We start from the raw sequence: 26390 nt of genomic DNA on the forward strand, positions 1-26390 counted from the left end.
CTGTACTGTACTTACTTCTGTACTGAATATGTTAAAGGGTTAAAAACATACACAGCCCCTGCACTTAAAGTACATTAGAGTACAGTTTGAGACAAAAAGTAAGTAGAAACTAACAATATCAGACAGAATATATGGACTCACTGATTTGAAGGTTAGGTTCTAAAATTGGGAAATAAGGTAAAAATCATACATAATAAAATTATCTTTAAATTCAAGCCCCTCAGACAAACATAAATTCTTTCTGCTATCAGTCCAACTCAGCCAATTTCCCCTACTGCAAGGCTAGTTTATGGTTTCTTTCGCTAATGCATCAAATGAACTACTTAATTTGAATATAAAGTCATGCTACACCAAAAATATCCATGACCTCTAGGACTCTCAACTTGGTAAAATGCTCACACCTAACAGCAGATTCATTTTCCTGTTCATCCAATGAATAATAGGCAGGGTTGGCTCAGTATTTAAATTATTTCATCTTTTTCCCAGGTACAAACTGTTGCATTCACTTAAAGAAATGACAACTTGTTAAGTAGATAAGCTGTCATGGCTATAACTTAATAAGGGATAAGTCAATGATGATGGTATCACTAGGACTGACTAGCTTCCCTGCTGAGTAGTGAAAAGCAGGAGGGACAGGTATACTCCAAGATGGGCTCGATTTCCAACGGGGGAGAAGTCTTGATCTTCCTTAGGTGATCTGGACAGGAAAAAAATCTAGAGATGATTAAGTCAGAAAGGAGGTCATTATAGTAAAAGGGCTGAAGAGAGATGTGGGATGGGGATTGTGGTGATGGGGAGTGTACATCTATATAATTCTTAGAAGACAGAACAAGGATCAAGTAATAAAGCAGCCTTTATTACACTACCCTCCCCCCCACCCAGGTACTAAAGACAGTACTGATTGACGAAGCAATTTATAATGCAGTCACTGAACATGTGATGGGGAGGGGAAGCAAAGAGACGTGTGTGGGTCTGCGTCTGTGCGCATGTAAGAGAGAGAAGGTGAAGAGGGAAGAGGAGGGAGAGAAGAGAAAAAGACCAGTATTTTAGAGCAAGCTGCAACAAGAATAATAAGACATCTGTTCTTACATATGTTAACTAACTAGAATTTAAATAAAAATTTGAAAAAGAAAAAAAAAAAGACATCTGTTCTCACAATGGTCACTCATCCCAGGAATGGTTATTTTACAACAACTAGAATTCCAGAGTAAAGTTTATAAATGCTTAATACTGAACCACCTTTGCAGCAAGGGTACAAAATTTTAACAGGTACACTGGAGATAGGCTGAGGAATCCTAGAAACAACTAAGCAACTGGCCTAAGTATCTAGAGAGGCTGAATGTTAGGGAAGGGCAAGAACCAAAGATACCATACACTACGAAATCAACCCACTTTAAATCCTTTTGGAAGGAAGAGAAATAATGGGCGAAAGGTATACAACCTTCTCAATTTACAGATATTAAGATACTGCTGTTTGTTATTACTCATCTTGCCAAAAGCCAACGAACAAAGAGAAAACTTTAGAAATAGCCAACAAAACCACTGCTTAGCTGAATAGTGTAAAGCAACTGTATTTGGTGGAGGGGTGGGTGGATAGAATTGTGGCCTCCTTGCTGTGATTTTTATACTTCATGTATTTAATATAGCCATATTTCAGATAAGTAAATTATTTTCCTGGTTTACATGATGAAATTTAAATAGGCACTGTGTCAATGGCGTTCCTTTGTCCCCTCCCCCAAAACGAAAAGAGCTACCATGATTTCTGGATGCTCAACCATCTGTACAAGCGTAAGAACCATCAAATATACACAAGCACCTATTAAATCTCCAAGTCTGTGGATGATGCTTTTTAAGTTTTTTTGACTCGTGAAATGCCAAGATCTCACAGGGTCTCACTGAGAATATGACATATGAAAGGGAGAATAAAAGGAAGAAGAAAATCAAATGCTGCTTACAGAATCACAAAACATCCAGGAATCACTTATGAAGAACACTATGAAACCGAGCTTTGAACTGCACGTGCCACGGCATACTGGCACGCCAGGAATGGGTTATAAGTTTGACTGGATACTGCAAAGCACCCAAATCTGTTACCCTCCCATCATGAACAACCTATTTACCTCAGTGTGCCGTACTGAACGTAACTGCTTTCTAGGGGTACCATGATGGGCAAAAGGTGAGGAAGAAGCATGGCATGCTCCCATACCACACTATACCCCAGCAAGGTTGACCAAATACGGGGATCAGTTTTTGGAAAACTGTACTAAATCCACTTCTAGAAAACATATATCCTCCTAATGTTCCATACCATTTTTATTTTTATTTTTTTTAAATGTTTTATTTATTTATTCATGAGAGTCAGAGAGACAGAGAGAGAGACAGAGGCAGAGGCAGAGGGAGAAGCAGGCTCCCTGCCTAGGAGGGAGCCCGATGCGGGACTCAATCCCAGGACCCTGGGATCATGACCTGAGCCGAAGGCAGACGCTTAGCCATCTGAGCCACCCAGGCGCCCAATGTTCCATACCATTTTTTAAAAAATAGAGGTGATGACTGCAAAAAGTCCACAACAGTGCTGTTCAACAGAACTGCGTTAGAATGGAAGTGTCCTGTATCTGCACTAATACAGTCACCACAAGCCACACTTGGTTCCCACACTGAACAGGCTAAGTCTAAAACATTACAGGGTGGACACTGACTTCTACTGCAAAGCCAAGAATGCTGCACCGAAGATAATTTTGAACCTTTGAACAATGAGCTATGGGTAAAACAACTATCTTACAACACATGGACTGCTGCCCCAAGGAGCAGCAGGATGAAAATATAAATGTGTTTCATGAAAATTTAGATTCCTGGATACTAGTTTTAAAACAAACTATTAATGAAAACTTGAGAACACTTTACTTCTGAGATTAAAGTAACTATAACATACTTTTAAAAAGCAAAGACATTAACCTCACTGTTATGAGTCATACTACTAAACTCAAGGGATGGCCCATCAACTGGGCCATATTCTCCCAAACCAATAGCAACAAACAACAAAAATTAAAGAACAAAAACTTCCTCTTTTAAAGAAAAAAATAAGATATTTTCTATGGCCAATAAAAATGTTATTTCACAATGAAAAAACTGCCTGTTAATCCTATAAAAAGAACATTCTAATTTAGTTAATAAAAAGGACTCCCTTTCAACTGCCCTCCTGTGCACTAAGTCAACACACAGCAATTTTAGGCAGAGACTGAATTCCAAGCAACATAAAGACAGCACTTAAAGGCACAATCAAATTTTTAGTAAGAGAACTTAATATGCACTATGTTTTTGACCTTTACTGTTAAATCTTATATACTCTTAATAAAAACCAAGGATTTATAATGTAATATATAAAATGAAACTCACTTCTTCCAACGTTTTCCTTTCCTTCTAAACCATCAGTAGCCGGGTTTCATTCTAAGAAGGCTTGAAATAACTGCTTTCTTTTGGAGGCAGAGTGGTAGTTAGTTGGTGGTAACCATGACAACAGCAGTATTATTGGTCTGTTTTTATTTCACCAGACATAACATTTCCTTCTTGTTACCTATCTTCCCTATTTCTTAAGTGGTATAATAAACAGGGTACAGAAATATAACATTCTCAGCATAAAAATCAGACAAGGGAAAATTTATGGTATATATACATAGTAGTAATGAACAATAACTGCCACATATTAGGTGAGCAAACAATTATTAGCTCTGACATGTGGATGAAGGTGAGGATGAGGGTTAGGATTGGTCTTTTGCTTCTGGCCATGAGAGAAAACAAGACAGTCTGGATGCATCCTCTTGCTGGGAAGGACTAGAAAACGGGAACAAAATACTTTTCAAAATACTGTTGAACCCTTTAGCAAGAAAAAGAAATGGAATCGTGTATTTAACCCGCTTTACTTTTGGGCAGTACAGTCAGACAGGAAGAATTCAAATACAGACCAGCACTCTCACTTAGCTGTGGAGAGAGAAACTGGGGGTTAGAGAAAGCAGAATCAGCTGGAATTTGTGGCAGAGTATCAAAAGAAAGTTGGAGGGATTTACAGAGAGGACACTTAGGATCCTTAAATGAATACCGATCTGAGCATTCCATAAGGCCTAGGAAAGAACCACCAAAAAGCTTATGAGGGCTCAGAATTGTTAAGGACCCCTACCAGCTGAGGGGCGCCTGGGTGGCTCAGTTGTTAAGCGTCTGCCTTCGGCTCAGGTCATGATCCCAGGGGTCCTGGGATGGAGCCCTGCATTGGGCTCCCTGCTCTGCAGGAAGCCTGCTTCTCCCTCTCCGACTCCCTCTGCTTGTGTTCCCTCTCTCACTGTGTCTCTGTCAAATAAATAAATAAAATCTTAAAAAAAAAAAAGATCCCTACCAGCTGGAATAGAGAAACCTCATAATTAATGAGGCACCAGATAAAGTCTTCAGAAGAGTATCACCTTAGTAGTGGGACTAAATCAGAACTAAAGACTGAATTTGTCCTAACAAAGCTAAAAGTAAACTTTAAGAGAATCAAATTTACTTCAAGTAACGATGTGCTAGAATAAAATCCAACACTCAACAATGTAAATTCACAATGTTTGGCATCCAATCCAAAATCACCTGAATGTAAAGAAGTAGGTTATGTGACTCATAACGAGAAGAAAAATAAACCAATGGAACCAGAAATGACAAAAATGATGGAATTAATAAGGTCCCAGCAGACAAGAACCTTGAAACAGCTGTTGTAAATATGCCCCAGAACACAGAATTATGAACATGTTGAGAATACAAGAGAAAAAACAAAGAAGGAACACCTAGAAATGAAAAATATACTGGATGACATTAACAGATGAGATACTGCAGTAGAAAAGATCAAGAACTTGAAGGGCTAGCAATAGGGGAGGAAATAAAAAAAAAATGCAGGAGCAAAGCAGGAAAAAAGAACAAAGACCTGACTTGTAGGATACTAACAGGTATCTACCATATGGGTCACTGCAGTCCCAGAAAAAAAGGTGGGATATATATATATATATATATTTTAAAAAGACCAGTATGTAAACTTTCAAGCATGACGACACTGTATGTAGAATAACCACAAGAGATCAGTTATAAATGCAGACTTATACAGGTATATAATAGTGGTAACTCAAAAACCATCAATAGCCTGCACTGGTGATGTGACTTTGCAAAATCATGAAGAATCCTTTGTAAAATTCTAGTATTTCAGGGGTGCCTGGGTGGCACAGTCAGTTGAGTGTACAACTCTTGGTTTTGGCTCAGGTCATGATCTCAGGGACCTGGGACTGAGCCCTGCGTAAGGCTCCGTGCTTGGCACGGAGGCTGCTTGGGACTCTCTCTGCCCTTCCTCCCTGCTCACTCTTTCTAGAATAAATCTTTTTAAAAAATTCTAAAATTTCAAAGCAGAATCTTCCCCTGATTTACACAGTAAACCTCAGTATGTACATTAAACCCATGCAAAAAAATACTTGATAAATAAAAGAGTTATAGTTCAGGCTCAGAATAAGTAAGTTTTTTTCAGCATCATGAAGATTTGGCAGAATATTCTAAGTCATGCAGAGCAGGATGATTTTTTCTTGTTCAAGACTGTCCTGCAAACTATCAAATAGCTAACACACCTGGCCAATGCCTAGTAAATGCCAATAATGCCTCCAATCATCAGTTAAATTAAGTAAAAAAGAATTCAATAGGACAAGAGTTTATAATGTGTGTATTTGATAAAAAGTGTGGTAGAGATGTTAACAGTCATGAATCTTTAGACCCAGAGATTTTTACTATATATAATTCAGGGTTATTAGAAATAGAGGAATTGACAAAAATTTTAACTACAGTGTAAGACTGACATATGCTTCTCCATGCCTGACAGATTTAAAAAAGGGGACAGGGAAGAAGGGAGGGGGGAGGAGAAAGTATACACACTGGAAAGATACAATTGATACACACCTGCAGAGAACTTTATACCAATATAAAAAATTAGTATCTTCCAAAGAGTTATGCAATTTTTAAAAAACTCATCCATTGAGCCACAGACAGTCCCTTAAAGAATTCTAATTACAAATTTAAAGACCACATTCTCTAACCACAATAAAATTAGCTAAACATTAAGAACCACTGGTTCTAACTAACCACTTGGTAATCTTACAATTCTAAGGCAAAAGATAAAAACCAGTACTGCAATAAAAATATTTAAAAACATTTACAGGAAACTAAGTATATAAATATTTAAGACAGAATTGTTTTTGTAAAAAAACAATACAGTGATCACTTTAACCAACTTAAAAAAAACTGAAAGAATAAGAAAACGTGAAATCCCACCACTAAGAGATAACCACAGGTGACAGCTAAACAGTCTTTTAGCAAACTTGCACAAATTATAAAATATGTATATGATGTATTTATATACACTATGATTTCTGTAAAATCTGTAATGGAATTATAATAACTTTACTCTTTGTTTTAATCTCACAAACTGCTTTGTAAAAAAAGACAATCATCACTCTTAACCCCACTTCTGAAGAGAACCACTATTATTCTATCAGTGTATATCCCTCCAAAGTTTGTCCATGTATACCTTACATTCTCAGTGCAAAAAAATAAAATCTATTTGTATTAAGAAAGAATGTCTACATGGAGGCGCCTGGGTGGCTCAGTTGGTTAAGCAGCTGCCTTCAGCTCGGGTCATGATCCCGGGGTCCTGGGATCGAGCCCCGCGTCGAGCTCCCCGCTCGGCGGGAAGTCTGCTTCTCTCTCCCTCTGACTGCCACTCTGCCTACTTGTGCTATCTCTCTGTCAAATAAATAAAAACCTTTAAAAAAAAAAAAAAAAAAAAAAGAAAGAATGTCTACATTATATCACTGAGTTTAAAAAAATTACAAAGCATATTTGATCCTACTTGTGCGGCATAAATAAAACAATCAGAGCATTATGGAATCAGTTTCCAGAGCTCAGACAGGGAGTCCAGGTTAACACATCTATAGCCATTACTGTAACAGTAACCTGAAAACTCTGACAAAGATGAATCTCTACAAGGCAAAATAAGTAATGAGATACCACTACACACCATCTGAATGACTCAAATTTAAAAGAGAAAAAAGATGACAATGCCTAGTGCTAATTATGAGCAACAGGAACTCTCACATATAGCTGATGGGAATGGCACATCCACTTTGGGGGAAAAAAGTTTTGGCAGTTTCTTATAAAGTTAAAACACCACGTGACCTAAAAATCGTAATACTAGATACCCAAGTGAAACAAAAACCAATGGTCACATAAAATCTGGATGCAAATGTTCATAGCAGCTTTATTTGTAATCACCAAAAACCGGACACAACCCAAAATTGGGGAATAAACAGAATACAATATAGCCATACAATGAAATACCACTCAGCAATAAAAAGGAACTACTGATAAAAGCAGTAACGTGGATTAAACTCAAAATGCACTGTGCTAAGCTAAAGAAACCAGATCAAAGGTTACATACTATATAATTCCATTTATCTGACATTCTGGAAAAGGCACGACTAGAAGGACAGAAAACAGATCAGTGTTTGCTTAGAAGTTGGGTGGAGGTTGACTTACAAAGGGACGTGAAAACTTTTTGGAATGATGGAACTTCTTTTCATCTTGGGAGTGATTAAACGTCTGTATGGTTTTTTTTTAAGATTTTTATTTATTTGAGAGAGAGAGCGCGTGCACAAGGTGGAGGAGCAGAGGGAGAGGGAGTCTTAGACTCCGCACTGAGCCTGAGCCCGACATGGGGCTCAATCTTACCACCCTGAGATTACAACCTGTGCTGAAACCAAGAGTCAGATTCTCAAATGACTGTGCCACCCAGGCACCCCATCTGTATGTTTTTTTAAAAATCAAACTTTGAAGAACTGTATGCTAAAAAGGGTGAATTTCACTGTTTGCAAATTATATCATAAGAAAACAATATGAACCTTTGTCCTAAATATACCATCTTCCTTTCTAGTACCATAGCACTGGCCAAATTCTCTAGAAAGGCTGATGTTTTACATACAGCTTCCACATTTATACTTATGCCCACTCTTATGCTTCCTTCTTTAGCTTGGGTGTGTTGTCTGCCTTGCTTGAAATATCACCTTTCCTATCCCCATTCCCTTAGCCCTTCTGTATGTGGCCCACCAGGAAAAAAAAATTTGTATTAGGTTTTGGAGGGGTAGAAATACACCAGAGGGATAACATATATAGACGTAATAAAAGAAAAATGTGATTTTTACACAATAACTAAAGACAAGTGGACTAGGAAAAAATACTTGTATTTCCAAAAACAGCTAATACAACATGGTAAGACAATTCACAGAAGAGCAATACTGGTAAAATATAAGAAAATATCCACTCAAAATTAAATTAATTTTTAATTAAGACACCATTTCTTATCTATTAAACTAGAGGAAAAAATATAAATTGTTCTACCTACATTGTAGAGAGAAGTATATCTGGTTATTTTGGAAAACTATTTGATAATTTCAATCAACAGCCACAAAGCACTGATTCTCTTGGAATCAAGAGACTGGAATCAACGTTCCAGAAGTCATCCTATCAAAATAATCCAAAAATTTAAAAAAATGTATAAAGATGCTCACTAATGTCTTCCAGTTATCTAAAGTGTTAGAGAATATAAGGGAAACATCCGATGTTCTTATTCTGCCAATATCCTTTCATATTTTGCTCTAATTTTTCTTGAAATCCTCCTCCCTTTCCACTCTTTTCCCTTGGCCCTTCATTAACCATTAGGCAAGAAGAAGAAGGCACCTGGAGATGTAGTCTCAGCTGTACTATTAAGATATAATTCGACCTTGAGTAAGTCAATTATGAATTTCAAAATTTGCAAAGAAACAATGGACAGAGCATATATAACATGTATTCAGATACTTAACACATCTAGGGGACGAAGAAAACAGAATAATGGCAGGAGAAAAATAATGTGCTTCTTTCAGGCAACTTGGAATGTGGAAAATTAAAGACCTGAAAGGACGATACATCTGCAAATGCTGCGTAACTCCACCCATGACCATGGATCTCTGTTAGTCCACTAGTCCAGACCGCACTCTGACAAAAATGGATCTCAGATTTCTTTCTTTGTAACCTGGAATTCATCAGCCAACAGTGATTTAACACAAGTTACTTTCTGTAAGTTATATGCCAATCAATGGTGAAATCAGAACGGAACTGAGGCAATGAAGCATGATTCTGCTCTGCTCAACTCCCGCCACTGCTACAGCAGTAAACCATGGTACTAGAGATTCTATGTCACTGATCACTACTCACTCTCCTTTTATGAGATGGGGTCTTTCTCACTTTTAAAGTCACACACATAGAAGTCACAGGCTACTTAACCACAAGTGATAATGCATGTAACACATAACAGAGAAGTTCCCCATTTTTCAAGACACCTGAGAATGATTTTTCAAACATCACTGAACAAAAGCTACACAGCACAAAAGTTAACTAAGCTGAACCTCTGTTTTCCATAAATTAATTTTAGCATAATTTTAGATTTACATAAGAGTCACAAAGACAGTAATACAGACAGTTCCCGTACACCTTCAACCCAGGTATTTCCTTATTTGTTAGCATCTTACATTTGCTATGATTCATCTGTCACAACTGAAGAGCCAACACTGGAATATTAACTAAACTCCACACTTCATTCAGCTTTCACTCATTTTTCTCCAGTGTCCTTTATTAGTTCCAGGACCCCATCCAGGATCCCACATTACATTTAGTCCTCTTGTCTCTAGCTTCCTCTGGTCTGTGACAGTTTCTCAGACTTCTCTTGTTTTGGATGACCTTCACAGTTCTGAAGAGTACTGGCCAGGTACTTTACAGTATGTCCCTAAAGTTGAGACTGTTTTTCTCATGGCCACACTTGCTATTATGGCTTACTGGCAGGAAGATCACAGAGGTAAAATGTCATTCTTATCGTATCAGGCCAGGGTACATTTTAACAATATTACTTATTGATGACTGCCAGGTTTCTCCACTATAAAGTCATCCCCTCCCCCCATAAGGTAGGAAGTCATTAAGTCCAGCCCACATTTAAGGATTGGGGGTGTTAAGCTCCACCCCTTTGAGGAGGAGTATCTACATAAATTACTTGAAATTCTTCTGTTGGGGACATGTGTCTCCCCTCCCCCACTTATTTATTCGGTTATTTATCTATATGAACTCATATTTATTTATTTCATACTTTGGTTATAATCTTACTATGTCATTTATTGTGTTGTTCAAATTATTCCAGATTTGGTCATTGAGAGCCCTTTCAGGTTGGCTCCTGCATCCCTTTGTGGGATGCTCCCATCCTTCTGTTCTTTTGAGCACCTCAGGAACTTTTAAAAAATGTGTAACTTTCATACATCCTTAATATTACCACAAATTAAACATGACTTCTAACTTTTTCATTCTATAGTTACATACTAACTATGCAGGAGTTCTGAAGAGAAGAATAAACCAATTGAGAACAAAAGGAGTAAATACTGTAAAGGTCAGCAACGTAACTAAATTCTCATCCGTGGAGTATCTGACCAGGACTAAGATTTCTGTCCTGAAATAGATTTTTCATTTGATCAGCTGAGGTTCTAAAACTTAAATTGTATGTTAGCTTTCTTAGAAGTTTTAACATGCCTGCAATTTGGACTTCTGCATACTGATCTGTACTCATTGTTCTCTTTTCAGAAGTTGGGGAGGTGGGGGGTCAGAACACAGAGGGTATACTGATCACCTTTAGCTCTGCTAAAGTCAAGGACCTGCTGTCAGAACGTTCTGATAGCACAGAAATTCATTCTCATTTTGATCTGGTTTGCTTCAACACTCAGAGCTCCCATTAAGAAGCATGCTATTTTGTTTGAACACAACCTATCTTCATGATCTTTTCCCCTTTATTAGTTCAATATACCCTAATACAGCAAACACTGAATTTAGGATTGACCCCACATAGCTAATTAGAGTGTGATTAACCCAAATTTCTTCTCAAAGGTAACTAATTACTCCCCAAAGAAAATATTTTTCTGGATAATGCATCTATAAAATGCTAGTTTCTTGCTAGCTTCTTTCTTGCAGGCTAGCTTCAGGTTCAGTTATTTCCCATTATGATGCTCCTTTGTCACTGTTGACCTCTAGAGGGAGCTCAAAGTTTTTGTTACCTTTTCTCAAAGGTCAGTCCGCTCCTCCCAGAAATGTGGTATATTCAAGATTTCAGAACATTTTATTATGGCTTAAAAAGCAAGTTGAGTGTGTGCCATCCCTTTAGCAATCTCTTGCTCCTGTTAAGTAAGTAAGGTTTGACCCACTCACCGGCTCCTGGGGGAGTGGGCTCCAACCATTTCTTTCTGTTTCCCTTCTAGACTCTCCTCTCTTTCCCATTTGGCACTGACTAGGGCATATTACTATAGCCAGAGAGGCTGATCGGAGGATGGCTGTAAGAAGTAGGGGCAAATGCTTTCTTCTTGCTGACTCTTGTTACTTTCAGTGAAGCAGGCCAGTGTGTCTCTATCTTCCTCATGTCAGGGCATACACAGAATATAGTATTTGTATGGCACACTAGTATAAAAGATTAGGCTGTTCATGTCTGTTCAGTCAGAAACTCTAGTCAGCTAAGTAACCCCCTATCCAGCCCAGCAAGTATCCCCAGGAAAAAGGGATCATTATCTTAGCACACCTGTAATACATTCTTGGGGCCACATCAGTAAAAAACTTGTAGAGGAAATGATGAGAAGTCAGACTGGACATTTTTTCACTTCACCTGCCTATATGAACCCGAGGAAGTAACTAAGGCTTTTAAAGACTCAGTTTCCTCATCTTTAAATACCTATCTCACAGAGTTGCTTTGAGGGCTAACCAAGCAATAAATGTAAAGAAATGAGCATTGAATGTGGCACATAGTAGGCACATTGGTAAGCAGAAGATGTTAGCTGGGCTTTGCTGCGCAAAGAAACAAGCATTTACCGTATCTGTTTCTAGGCTATTGAGACCAACCTGGCTTAGGTAAAGTTCTCCAAATGGTCCGACAAAGCTCCCTGGAGCCTGAGGCTATGAGGCTAACTCCCAAACTACTAAGTGTTAAAGCTGCCCCGCTTTGCTGCTGCTTTGCATATACAGATACTTTCGACTTAAGATGGGGTTATAGCCCAATAAACCCATCGTAAATTGAAAATATCGTTAAGTTCAAATGCATTAAAATGCACCTAACCTGCCAAACATCATAGCTCAGCCCCACCTACCTTAAATGTGCTCAGAACACTTACATTAGCCTATAGTTGGCAAAATTATCTAATACAAAGCCTGTTTGATAATGAAGTGTTGAATAGCTCATGTAAGTTATTGAATAACTATCCTGACAGTGAAAAATAAATGGCTGTATGGGTACAGATTCATTGTTAAGTGCATTGGCTGTTTACCCTTGTGGTCACATGGCCAACTGGGAGTGAATATCATACCATGTATCGCTAGCCCAGGAAAAGATAAAAATTCAAAGTACAACATCTACTGAATGCACACAGCTTTCGTACCACCATAAAGTTGAAAAATCGTAAGTCAAACCATCATTAAGTCAGCAACCGTCTGTACACTCATGAAGCCTCAGGCTGAAGCAGGACTGGTCGTGGGTAAGATTCTGTACTCCTAGGTCTCTGGACCAAAATATCACTTTGATTAAACCATGATTTCCAATAATAAAGTAACTGCTAACAGCCTTTATAATAACCTTTTTCAACCTCTGACTCAGTGAACAGGAACATGTTATGTGATAGGCTCAACAAAGACCACTGGCTATTGATGCTCATACAGAACCTACATTGTAATGTTGCCATGAGTCAGGGTCCATAGGGTAATTTCCAGAGATGTGTTCTGGAACCAGTCTCCCTTCTTTTTAACTTGTTCCTGGATAATCTGATATCATGTTTGGATAAAATGGAATGGAACCATACCCTCCTGCAACAAAGAACAGAAAGATAAACAGTTGCTAATACATTTACTCTATAGGTGTGATCTTAACAAACAAGCCTTGGTGTATTGTTATATAATGTTAGAACGAAGAACTCAAAATTGACCATTCCAAACCTAAAGTAACTGGCTCATAATTCATTCCACAAAGCAAATCACCTCATTAAGTTGCCTTATCAAAATATAATGCATATAGTTTCCACGGAGATTATACAAAGTAGTACTGCACAAAGCTTATACATCTATGCATGCCTTAAGATATTTTTATAACCAGAATGGGCATCTGGTTATTATTATCTGCTTAAAATCTTTACAAACTAGGATTATTATGGCCATGCTTTACAAACCAGAAAGCCCTTCGTTGTCCAACTGTCCTGGCAAAGTCACCCCCAACTCTATTTTGTTTTGACAGGATTCCTCCCGCTCACCTACGAACCGCTCACCTACAAACCCCAGTACAAAAGAGCAACCTGTTTACAGAAAGAAGTTATGAGTTCATTAAGATATGTTACAGAAAGTTTTACAGACTTTACCCCAACAATAAAAGGGAGCCCACTGGGAAGTTTTAAATACCCGGAAGTATTAAATACAAGTAATCCAATTAGATGTGCCTTTAGATTACTCAGGCTGAAGTGAAGAAAACTGGGAACTGGGAGAATGGCAAAAGTAGAGAGAAATCTAGAGACAAATTCTGGTAAGCAATGACAGTGATCTGAGCCAGTATCCTACAGTAACAATATTAGCATAAGTAGCAAACATTTAAAATGCACTTACGGTATGTTAGGTATTTAACCCTCACAACAAACCTATAAAATTGGTCTTATTAATATTAACTATTTTATTAACTAAACCACAGAGGCAAAAAGAGGGGACAGAAATACAGAGATTTTAAAATACATCTATGAGGGGCGCCCGGGTGGCTCAGTCATTAAGCGTCTGCCTTCGGCTCAGGTCATGATCCCAGGGTCCTGGGATGGAGCCCCACATCAGGCTCCCTGCTCAGCGGGGAAACCTGCTTCTCCCTCTCCCACTCCCCTTGCTTGTGTTCCTGCTCTCGCTATGTCTCTCTGTCAAATAAATAAAATCTTTAAAAAATAAATAAAAAATAAAATAAAATACATCTATGAAGTATATAATGCAAGACTTGATCACTGATAAGGTGTGGAGAGCTAAAGATGAAAGCAAGAATAATAATGTCCAGTTTCTCATGGTGGTTGAATTACTTAATACCATTAATAGATTGATATTTGTCTTATATTAAGCATTATTTAACAAGCATCTAAATGGCAGATACAACTTTGGTTTAAAGAAAAAAGTTAACCTCCATTGGCTAAATAATATAGAAGATTATGTCATGAATGACAAAGCACCAAAAGCACCAAAATGCTCGACCAAAAGGAATATATCACATTCTATGACAAAAAAGGAAATTTAGGTCAGAAAATTCTTTTTGCCCATCTTTTCCCTTTTACCCTTTTTCTCAGCTCTGGCAGGTTAGTTTGCTCAAGGTGATACTCCTGACCTTCTTTTCAACTGTTATTTGCACTGCATTTCATTGTCTCCACCATACTTTTTAAATATTTGTAATCATGCTTATCCACTGATTTGAAATTTTCACAATATCGTTTTCAAAGATGCAATTTCTTTCATGAATCTCATTAAAAGAAAATTAAACATTAAAGGTTTTCTCCACTTACTTGAACTAAATGTTTATTCCTCTAATTCTGGAAGCTGGTATTATTCTTTAAATCTTGTGCACTTCTGTGGTTTTTGCTCATTTTTAGGAAAGTCATCCCTTCAACAATATTTTAATGAGCATCTATTACACGCTAGATACTCTGGGTCATGCTAGCATTTCTAGCTGCTAGGGATACAGGAGTTAAATAAGACAGACAAAAAACTCCCTGCCTTCAGGGAACATACATTCTAGTGTTGGGGGCATATTATAAACAAATATAAAACGTTTCAAGTAGTGTTAAGTACTATAAAAATAGGAAGACCAAAAAGAGAATGTAAGTAATGGCGGTGGGGCATTATTTCAGGTAGAGTGGTGAGAGAAAACCTCTCTGAGGATGTGACTTAAGCAGAGACAAAAATGAACAGAGAATTAGTCATCCAAACTTGTAAAGGAAAATATTCCAAGCAGGCAGCCTAAGTAGAAATGAGTTTGCTAAATTTGATAACACTAATACAGAATAAGGTGGTAGAGGAGATGGCTCATTTAGCAGAGGCCTGACCATATACAGCTTTGTAGGCCATGGTAGAAGGACTGTGGATTTGTTTGAAGAGTGGTAAGAAGCCATTGCAGGGCTTCTACCTTGTTTTAAAGTGATTACCTGTTGGGTGAATACAGGCAAAACTGGAAATGGAAAAAAAGGAGACTAGTTCCTGAATTACTGCAGTAGCACAGGCAAAGATGATGATGGTCTGAACTCAGGGGCAGCCACAGAGAGATGGATAAACTCAGAATATGTTCTGAAGATAGCACTGCCATATTTAAGCTGGTGGATAGAGGTGTCAAAGGATATATCCAAGGTTTTAGAACCAAGCCCAATGGAGGAAAGGCAGTTTCATTTACTGAGGAAAAAGACACACCAGGAGGAGCAGGTTTAGGCTAAGAAAGGAGCCAAGGGGCCCCTGGGTGGTGCAGTCCGCTGGGCATCTGACTCTTGGTTTCAGCTCAAGTCATCATGCTCTCAGGTTTTGAGATCAAGCCCTGTGTAAGGCTTTAGCTCAGCAAGGAGTCTGCTGGGGTTTCTCTCTCCTTCTCCCTCTGCCCCTCCCCACGCTTGCTCCTGTGCTCGCTCTCTCTAAATAAATAAATCTTATTTAAAAAAAAAAAAAAAAAAGAGTAGCCAAGAATTTCATTTTGACATCTTTGGGTATTGATTTCAACCACACATGTAAGTAGAAATGTCATACAGGCAAGCTAGATAGATTTGACAGCAGTTTAGGGAAGAAGAGGAGATATAAATTAAGGTATCATCAGCTAACAGAAGGCATTTAACACTAAATGTGATTTCCTAGTGAGTGATTACAGAAAACAAGAGGTCTGGCCTGACGACTGAGCCTTGAGGCTCTCCCACATTTAGCACTGAGGAGGAGGAGCCAGCTGGTAAAGGAGATTGCACAGGGAACTACTGGTAAGGTAGGAAGAGCTTTTCTGGAAGCCAGGCGAAGTGTTTCTAAAAGGAGACAGTGATGAACTGTGCCCAAAAAGTGCACAGAGATCAAACAAAGTGAGGGCTGAGAAGTAAGCTTGGATTTGGCGGCACAAAGATATTCTGTGTGATTTCAACAAAAGTGGTTTCAGTGGATTAAGTGTCCTTAAAATACAACCTGTTTTCTGTGGCTTTATTTAACAACTGTCAGAGGGAGAAGCAGCTCTGGAGTTAAGCTGTTGTAGGCTGAAATCACTGCTCTGACAGCCTGAAATCTAGTTTATGAAGGATATTCTCTTTAGATTTGCCATCAATGAAGATTTTCCCTTTTATAGATCTTAGGTTATTCTGAGAAACAGAGGGTTAAACAAACAGGACTCTGAAGCTGATTCATCATGCTTCTGAGTTGCTGACTTCCCAGTTGCCTGGATATACTGAGTAGGGTTTTTTCAAGAAAAGTACTTGAGTGACATACTTTTCGGTCATCACAAGCCTGAAAACTGCCATATTGTTATCCTGCCTATGTGAAGGCTAGTTTCACCAATTTAAGATGCTTAGGTTATAATAGCTTTTTCCTCGGGGTTTTCTAAATGCCACTCCACTATCTTTTAGCATGGTGCTATCCCAACAAAACTTTCTATTGTAATAGAAATATTCTATTCTGCACTGTCCAACATGGCAGCCACTACCCACACATAGTTATTTATTGAGCACTTAAACTGAGGAAATGAATTTATCGTATTTTTAACTAACTTAAATAGCTACATTGTTAAATACAGTTCTAGCATACAGAAAACAAATGAAATGCCTATCTGATACACCTTCCTTTTCAGGTAACCTTTTTCTTGTCTGGGTACTTGTACTATCTATTTCTATATCCTAAAATTTTAAAATCCACTGGGCTATTCCTAGGTATGGATCTCATTTATTTTGCTTGGTATGCACTTTAGTTATCTGTAGAAGAATAACATTAACAGACCCTACCACATATGGGGGTTGTAGAGAATTTCAAATGAGTTTCAAGGTGAAAAATGCTTGGCACCTAATAACTGTTCAATAAATGTTAGCTACATATTCTCTGAGCCCTTGTGATCTGTTCTCTCTAGGTCAAGATAATTTTTACTGTTTCTCTGACTTTATCTTTTATATGTTTGCTCTGATCTCTCACTCTGAACCTTTATTATACACTGGATCTATTCTTTGTTGTTTCTTATACTTGTGCCTATAGTTTCCATCTCAGTTTTTCCTCTGAATTATGGGACTATTTCTAAAGCCCTCTGCTACCTCTCCAAAAAGTCAACAGTTAAGAATCACAAATTTCACTTAAGAACTCCTTTCTGCTCTCTGATTCTTTTTCTTCAAATGTTCATGAGTCTCTTTGAGAACACTAGTTCTTCTTTAAACCACAACACTTTCTCTCATTTCTTGCAATAAGTCTGTATCATAGGCTATCACTTGCTCATAATGGTCATCTTCTTTTAGACTACTGAATCTGTGTCTAGCTTTTTGTATATTCAACTTTAAAGAGAAAGACCTATGTTTATATAACATCTGGGAATTGTGTTAGGTTCAATCAGAAAACATTCAGAGCGAAGTTCAAAACTTGGGGAGGGGGGGTGTATGTGTTCACATTGTTATTTCCTGTCTTAGTTCTCAATTGCTGCCTAACAAATTATCCCAAATTTAGCAGCTTAAAACAACAAACACGTATTTTTCTGTTTTTGTGGATAAGGAATCTGAGTGTGGCTTAGCTGGGGGATTCTAGCTCAGGGTCTTTCACAAGGCTTCAGTCTATGTGTCAGCCAGGGCCTCTGTCATCTCAAAACTTAATGGAGGTAGGATCTGCTTGCAGTCCAAGCTCATACTCATGACTGCTGGGAGGCATCACGTCTTCACTGGCTGTTGGCCAGAAACACCAGGTCCTTGCCTCATGAGCTCCACAGAGAAGTTCACAAAATTGGAGATTGTTTCTCTCAGAGCAAATGAGAGAGGACAGCCCACCATGAAAGCCAAAGCCTTTTTGTAACCTAACCTGAAAAGTTTTGCCGTTAAGTTAACCCATTCACTTTTGTCATACTTGGAGAAGTCACCCGGTCCAGCCACACTCAAGGGGAGGGGAATCAGACACAAGACATGAATACCAGGAGGCAGGGATCATTGGGGGCTATCTTAGAGGCTGCCTGCCACACTTCCTTGGTCACCAGAGGGACTCAACAATATGTAGTCAAGTAGCGGCAGTGCAGACCGAAGGCAGCTTTCAGAGCAGGAACTTTCAAAATTTTGTGCTTCATGGTTAGTCTCTCTTCCTGCAACCATGGGTAGCTAGCTGCTCTTCACTGATCATATTGCCCTTGGTAATAACCATTCTGAGTCATTTAGTTTCAATCCTTGCTTCAACGTACAAAATATCATACCAACCACCTACCCCACGGACAACCCTTAAATTCTAGCTCAAAATAGGTCTTTAGCCACACCCTTGGAGGGCTTCTCAACCACCAAGTTAACCAGAGAGAACTTCCCTCACTACATTTCTCATTTGTACCTTTTCCTGCCAAAATTCTTTTTAGTTTAGTTATGGCACCCTTCCAGGGTTTCCACGGAGACCGAACTCTCCCATTATCTTGTTGGTCATTTCAGTGTATGTTTGTCTATTTGTTTTAACATATGGGCTTAGATCATCATCTTCCACCGGAAGTCAACACAGCGATTTGTTTAAGTAAAGCACTTTACACATTCTTTAAAACACTCTGTTTTGATAAATATGACAGGAAATGCCTGTTGGTTTTCCTACCCATGAATTCATTTCTATTGTTGGGTAAAACAAAGATGTTTTAATCTACATCATCAATCCCCAGGATACATTCTACTACAGGAATTTAAGTAACTAAATTTTGATGATTTCCAAAAAACGCAATGTTACCAAACTTAGCATAGAAACACTTTAACAATATACTTATAATCTTAAAAGGAACCAGACATGCAGCTCTTCAGCAGCATGAACTAGTCACCCATGGTTGTAAAGAAGGTACCTAGCGCTGTGAAAAGAACCGAACATTTAATCAAAGACAAATCTTAAGTCAGAATACCAACAGCACTGTAACTCACAAACCAAAATATCCGTTTCTGAAAAAAAAAAAACCAAAAAACACAAAATATCCGTTTTTGGTTTAACAGTGAAAAAAATTTTTCCTACACTGTATTACTCCTCTACCCCACCCTCATTCCCCTTAAGATAATTTATTTGCCCCATTTTCTTAGAATACTAATAAATAGGGCAGGAGGAGAATCAACAAAAACTATATCAGATGTCAACAGATTTTCTCATGTGATGATATCTGGTACAGAGTGTATACTCTCTGGGATAAGCAGAATTCAGGTTTCTTGTCCTCTACTGATGAATACGTAGGAAACGGAATCAAGAAGGGACTTAACACAAACAACATTAAGCACAAATAACATACCACTGCACGGGACCTACCCTACACAAGCAGCCAACCTGCACAGACATGTAAGGCATGTCTGTGGGATAAACCCTGTATCTGAGCTCTCATCAGATTTCTAGGTGATATGATCTTAGTCAAAGAAAAGGGATTTTCAAACATTTTAGCACTTTATTTAAGGAATAAAATTACCTGTTATCTCAATGAAGTTGCAGGACACAAAATCGACACACAAAAATCAGGGGTGCTTCTAAACATTAGCAATGAACAATACCAAAACGAAATCATGTAAACAATTCATTTTACAAAAGCATCAAAAAGAATAAAATATTTAAGGGCGCCTGGGTGGCTCAGTTGGTTAAGCAACTGCCTTCGGCTCAGGTCATGATCCTGGAGTCCCGGGATCGAGTCCCGCATCGGGCTCCCTGCTTGGCAGGGAGTCTGCTTCTCCCTCTGACCCTCCTCCTTCTCATGCTGTCTCTCATTCTCTCTGTCTCTCAAATAAATAAATAAAATCGGGCGCCTGGGTGGCTCAGTTGGTTAAGCGACTGCCTTCGGCTCAGGTCATGATCCTGGAGTCCCTGGATCGAGTCCCGCATCGGGCTCCCTGCTCGGCGGGGAGTCTGCTTCTCCCTCTGACCCTCCCCCCTCTCATGTGTTCTCTCTCATTCTCTCTCTCTCAAATAAATGAATAAAATCTTTAAAAAATAAATAAATAAATAAATAAATAAATAAATAAATAAAATCTTTAAAAAAAAAAAGAATAAAATATTTAAGAATAAACTTAATCAACAAGGTGAGAGACATACACCGAAAACTACAGAACGTTGCGAAAAGAAATTTAAAAAAATAAATGGAAAGACATCCTCTGCTCATAAACTGGAAGACTTAATACTGTTAACATGTCAACACTACCCAAAGTGATCCACAGATTTAATGCAATCCCCATAAATATCCTGATATCCTGATGGCATTTTTTGCAGAAATAGAAAAATCTACCCTTTCATATGGAATCTGAAGTGACCTGAACAGCCAAAACAATTTGGGGGAGCGGGGGACATCAAAACACAAAGTTGGACATTTCACACTTCCCTATTTCAAATATTACAAAGCTACAATCATCAAAATAGTGTGGTACTGACAAAAACACAGACACACAGACCAATGAAATAGCGACCAGAGAGATAAACACTATTTCGCCTGTGGTCTCATGTGACCGCACATATGGTCAAATGCTTTTTGACGTCTTTTTAACACATGGTGCTAGGGAAACTGGATATCCACATGCAAAAGAATGAAGTTGCACCCTTACCTTACACTACCTACAAAACTTATAAAATGGATCAAAGACCTAAACATAAGACCTAAAACTTTTATAAGAAAATAGGGAAAAGGGCTCATGCCATTAGATTTGGCAATGATTTCTTGACTAGGATGCTAAGAAAAACAGGCCAAAGAAAAAAATAGATAAATTGAACACCATCAAAATTAAAACCTTTTTGAGCATCAAAGGACAAAACTGAAAAGGCAACTCATGGAATGAGAGAAAATATGTGCAAATCATGTATCTGATGAGGAATTATATCCAGAATATATAAAGAACTCCTACAACTCAATAGAAAAAAAAAAAAAAAATTAAACCAATTTAAAAATAGGCGAGAGACTTGAAAAAACATTTCTCTTAAGGAAGATATACAAAAAACATGTAAGAATATTTGTAACATAACCAGTCATGAAGGAAATATAATCAAAACCACACTGAAACACCACTTCACAGCTATTAGCATGACTATTATCAAAAACAAAACCAGAAAATAGTGTTGATGAGGATGTGAAGAAATTAAAACCCATGTACACTGCTGGTGAAAGGTAAAATAAAATGGAGCAGCCACTGTGGAACAATATGGTGATTTCTCAAAAAGTTAAACATAGAATCACCTTATGATTCAGCAATTACACTTCTGGATATATACCCAAATTTCAAAGCAAGGACTTGAACAGATATTGGAACACCACGTTAATAGCAGCATTATTCATGATAGCCAAAAGGTGAAAACAATCCATGGATCAACAGATGAATGGATAAACAAAGTGGTATTAAATACAATGGAGGAAGGAAATGGACACATTCTATAACATGGATAAGCTCTGAGCACTGTTATGGACTGAATGTTCTTTTTTCACCTTCCCCATTCTACATTTGTATCTTTTTTCTCTTACAATGAGAACCTCAGTTCCCCAATCTGTAGCTAACTTTTGACAGAATATGAAGGTGCAAATAACCTGGGTCTCTAATGAAATAAGCCCCGAATTCACGGTGAAATCCTAACCCTCCCCAGTGTGATATGAGGATGTGGGGCCTCTGGGAGGCAATTAGGTCATGAGGGTAGAGCCCTCATGAATGGGTTTAGTGCCATTCTAGAAACGATCCCAAAGAGCTCTCTCACCTCTTCTGCCATGTGAGGATGCAGTGAGAAGCCAGCCCCGGTCAGATACACAATCTGCCAGCGCCTTGACTGGGGGCTTTCCACAACTATGAGAAAAATTATTACGGCAGCCCGAACAGACTCAGACAAGGACATTATGCTATGTAAAATAAGCCAGTCTACAAGAGGACAAATACTATATAACTGCACTTTTATGAGGTACCTAAAGCAGTCAAATTCAGAGAGACAGAAACTAGGCTGGGAGTTGCCTGGAGCTGGGCAAGGGGAGAATGGGAAGTTACCGTTAAGTGGGTATGAAGTTTGTTTGTAAGATATAAAGTTTGGGGGATGGATGGCAGTGGTGGTTTGCACAATGTGCACATACTTAATGCCAATAAACTGTACACTGAAAGATGGTTACAACAGTAAATCTTATGTATATTTTATCACAATAAAAAATTATTTGTTATCTCCCATAAGAAATCCCAAGATAGGGCAATTAAATGCAGGGTTACTTAATTCAGTGGCTTATTTCATCAAAGATCCAGGTTCTTTTCATCTTCATATTTGGACAAAAGATAGCTACAGATTTGGGAACTGAGGTTTTTACTCTAGGAGAAAAAAGATACACAGAGTGGGGAAGGCAAAAAAGAACTCTGTAGTAGTGAATCGAAATTGGCAGATCAGGACAAACTAATATTTTACAAATTTCATCACAAATTATTTTAATTACATACGAAAGCAGGTAGAAGAGAAAACTCACGGCCACTCTTGTTTCATCCATAAAACCATCCCATATTATTTTGTGCATATCCCAGACACCTAATTATTTCACCCATGAATTTTTCAAAGGTATCTTTAAAAGACAGTACCATTTTTAAAATAACCAAACACCATTACACCTGGGAAAACAAAACAAAGCATAGTACTTCCTTAATATCAAATATCCAGTATACCACATACACTCAAATTTCTAATTCTTACGTAAAAAAAAATTTTTTAGCGGTCTGAATTACAATCCAATAAGGTTTTCAAACTACAATTGACTGATATATTTTTTAAGTTTTTTTCTCATCTATAGGTTCCCCTTCTATTTTTTTCTTGCAACTTATCTTTTGAAGAAACAAAGTACTGTCGTTCATCCTGTATGAACTCATAAATTAAAAACAAAACAGCAGAATCCTTTTAATTTCATAGCTCTGTCTAGGAAAACAAAATGACATTCCAGTAGTTAGGAACACACTTTGCACATAAAATGGTTTCTAAATACCATTCCCTACTAAAAGAACCCAAGACTTATGATTCCAAGTCTTGGGCAGAAAAATGACAATCTGAAACATCTCTTCTCAGAAAAATAGGGAGTGATCGAAGACTGACTGAGACATGTAAACGGGGCAAAGGAGGAACTTGATGGGTGTCTCTCATAGATCAAATTTAGGACAATATGAGCAACAAAAGGAACGGTGGCATTAACAGACTGGGTGACATTAATATATTAACACACAGAATAACCTAGGAGTCCACAATGATATCATAAAGGAGAGGAAGAGTTGGAAGATTAGGAAATCACCATTCTGCATCCACCAATGGAATAATGAACTGCCTCAGGCAAAGGCCATTAATGAATGCTTATTAATTACAAAGATGAAAAAAGTTTCTTTCTTGAGAGATGTGGCACATAAGTGATCGAACTAAGACTCATCAATAATGGGACAAATTTACATGATTTGATGCACCAGGAAGTATGCATTATGTTTTGCTAAAAATGTTTAACCTGGATTTTATTATGAGGAAACAGTTGGTGAAATCCAGAAAGTATGGTATTTTAGAAAACAAACTTTGACTCTTCAAAATTAACAGAATGCTTTGACTGAATCCTGGATTGGAAAAAAAAAAACTTTAAGGGTAGTTTTTGAGCCACTTGGGGAAGTTTAAATATGAACTGTGCAACAGAGAACATTTCTGAATTAATGTTAAATTTCTTGGGTATGATAATGTTATTGTGTTTGTGTAAGAGAATACTTAAGAGATTAATGCTAAGTTATTTAGGGATAAAGCATACGCTGTTTCCAACTTATTTTCAAAAGATTTGGGAACAGAAGTGCAGGTGTAAGTATAAGAGGAGAGAGAAAGCAAATGTGCCAAAATGTTTATAACTGGTGAATATAATTAAAGCACAGTTATGGGGCACCTGGGTGGCTCGGTTGGTAAGCGTCTGACTCTTTTAATTTTGGCTCAGGTCATGATCTCTGGGTGAGATTGGCTCAACGATCAGCAGGGAGTCTGCTTGACTTTAGATTCTTTCTCTCTCCCTTTCCCTCCCCACCCGTGCACGCTCTCTCTCTCTCTCTAAATTAAAAAAATACATCTTTATTTTTTTAACAAGATTTTAAAAATTTATTTATTTGAGAGAGAGAGTGCAATCACGACCGGGGGGGGGGGCGGGGGGGAGGGTAGAGGAAGAAGCTGACTCCCCTCTGAGCAGGGAAGCTGATGCAGGACTCCATCCCAGGACCATGGGATCGTGACCTGAGCCAAAGGCAGATGCCCAACCTAACTGAGCCACCCAGGCGCCCCAATAAATACATCTTAAAAAAAAAAAAGGCATTCTCGCCCCTGCGTGTCTGCAGCTCGGGCCTTGCCTAATCAGCCCGACCATGGCTTCAGCTTTGGAAGAGCTACAGAAAGATTTAGAAGAGGTGAAGGTGCTGCAGGAAAAAGCCACTAAAAAAAAGAGTACGTGATGCCCTTACAGCTGAAAAATCCAAGATTGAGACAGAAATCAAGAACAAGATGCAGCAGAAATCACAGAGAAAAGCAGAACTTCTTGACAGTGAAAAGCCAGCTGCTGTGGTTGCTCCCATTACAACAGGATATACAGTGAAAATCAGTAATTACGGATGGGATCAGTCAGATAAGTTTGTGAAAATCTACATTACCTTAAGTGGAGTTCATCAGGTCCCCACCGAGAATGTGCAGGTGCATTTCACAGAGAGGTCATTTGATCTTTTGGTAAAGAATCTAAATGGGAAGAGTTACTCCATGATTGTGAACAATCTCTTAAAACCCATCTCTGTGGAAGGCAGTTCAAAAAAAGTCAAGACAGATACAGTTCTTATCTTATGGAGAAAGAAAGCAGAAAACACACATTGGGACTACCTGACAGGTTGAAAAAGAATGCAAAGAGAAAGAAAAGCCCTCCTATGACACTGAAACAGATCCTAGTGAGGGATTGATGAATGTTCTAAAGAAAATTTATGAAGACGGAGATGATGACATGAAGCGAACCATTAATAAAGCCTGGGTGGAATCAAGAGAGAAGCAAGCCAAAGGAGACACAGAATTTTAAGACTTTAAAGTCATTTTGGGAACTGCGATGTGGAAATATTGATGTTTCCAATGAGGAAATGTTGGTGAGCTGCACAGATAAATTTGACAGATAACTGCTTACATAGCCTTCTTCTAAGTAAAGGCAGTGAATGCTCCCATTTCCTCCTGGAGGATTTATTTAAATAAAATATGCTTATTAAACACTTCCTCCAAAGATGGTTTCCTTAGTAATCTGGGCATTTTGTTCAAAAAAGGATAATATGGTATTCTTGTGTGAAATGTAAAAAAGCAAGTCTTGCCTAATGATGATGCCACATTGTGTGTATTTTTGTTCAGCTAAGATGTAGAAAACAAAAGTTGTTTTTGCCTATAAGTTCCTGATATTTGCCTATAAGTTCCTGATACCAGCTCCCACAATTATAAGAATAAGTAAAAATAAAACCTGAATTTTTGCATTAAAAAAAAAAAAGGCATTCTCTCTTCCTTGGGTTTCTTTTTAAAGCCTTGAAAAGCCTGTCATGGAACCACCCCCCGGCTTCTACCCCCAGCAAAGAGCTCTTTATTATTTCATTGTATAGATCTAATATTATCTGTCTGACCTCATTTCATATTTAGCTTGGTCCTAAAACCATGAATACACCTACAATGAGAGAGAAAAAAAAAAAATGTCAGACTGGACTTTTCCCACCTAACCAGCAGGAAAACCAAGATCTAAGCTGGCATGTTTCTCCCAAACCATCATTGAGACAGAAAATCTCCCCTACTCTAACTAGGCTATATAAGGGCACTGGTAATTGGGGAAAGATTCTTGCCTTTTAAAAAGGAGATGTAAGCCTATTCCATCCCCCATCAAACAAGACACAACCAAACCAAAGTTGAAGACTTTAACTGTTATTATTCTGTTACTAGAACCTACCCCATTCTGGATTAACCAACATTTTATCTGACAATGAAAGTTGCAGTAATATTTTTATTTTTTAATTTCCTGAAGAAAATATCTAATGTTAGGTATAGATGAGGTAGGAAGGAAAGAGCAATGCACTAAGGATCAAAGGCCTGAG

At 38.1% G+C, this 26390-nt stretch overlaps 1 protein-coding gene and 1 pseudogene across 4 annotated transcripts in view; one reads left to right on the forward strand and one right to left on the reverse strand.

Annotated features, from left to right (window-relative positions):
- PPP2R2A (protein phosphatase 2 regulatory subunit Balpha) overlaps window positions 1-26390 on the reverse strand; it is an 84649-nt gene that overhangs the window by 35961 nt on the left and 22298 nt on the right. For 2 of the 4 annotated variants that reach the window (XM_078069493.1, XM_036106185.2), the window contains exon 3: window positions 12824-12960. The exons of the other annotated variants lie outside the window; for them this stretch is intronic. In XM_078069493.1, the coding sequence (XP_077925619.1) occupies window positions 12824-12839 (16 nt within the window). In that variant the 5' untranslated portion in view covers window positions 12840-12960. The remainder of the gene's footprint in view (window positions 1-12823; window positions 12961-26390) is intronic. 4 annotated transcript variants of the gene reach the window in all.
- LOC118544407 (calcyclin-binding protein pseudogene) lies at window positions 24596-25798 on the forward strand (annotated as a pseudogene).

Source organism: Halichoerus grypus, chromosome 3, assembly GCF_964656455.1.
Source record: "Halichoerus grypus chromosome 3, mHalGry1.hap1.1, whole genome shotgun sequence".
Classification (NCBI taxonomy): Eukaryota; Metazoa; Chordata; class Mammalia; order Carnivora; family Phocidae; genus Halichoerus; species Halichoerus grypus.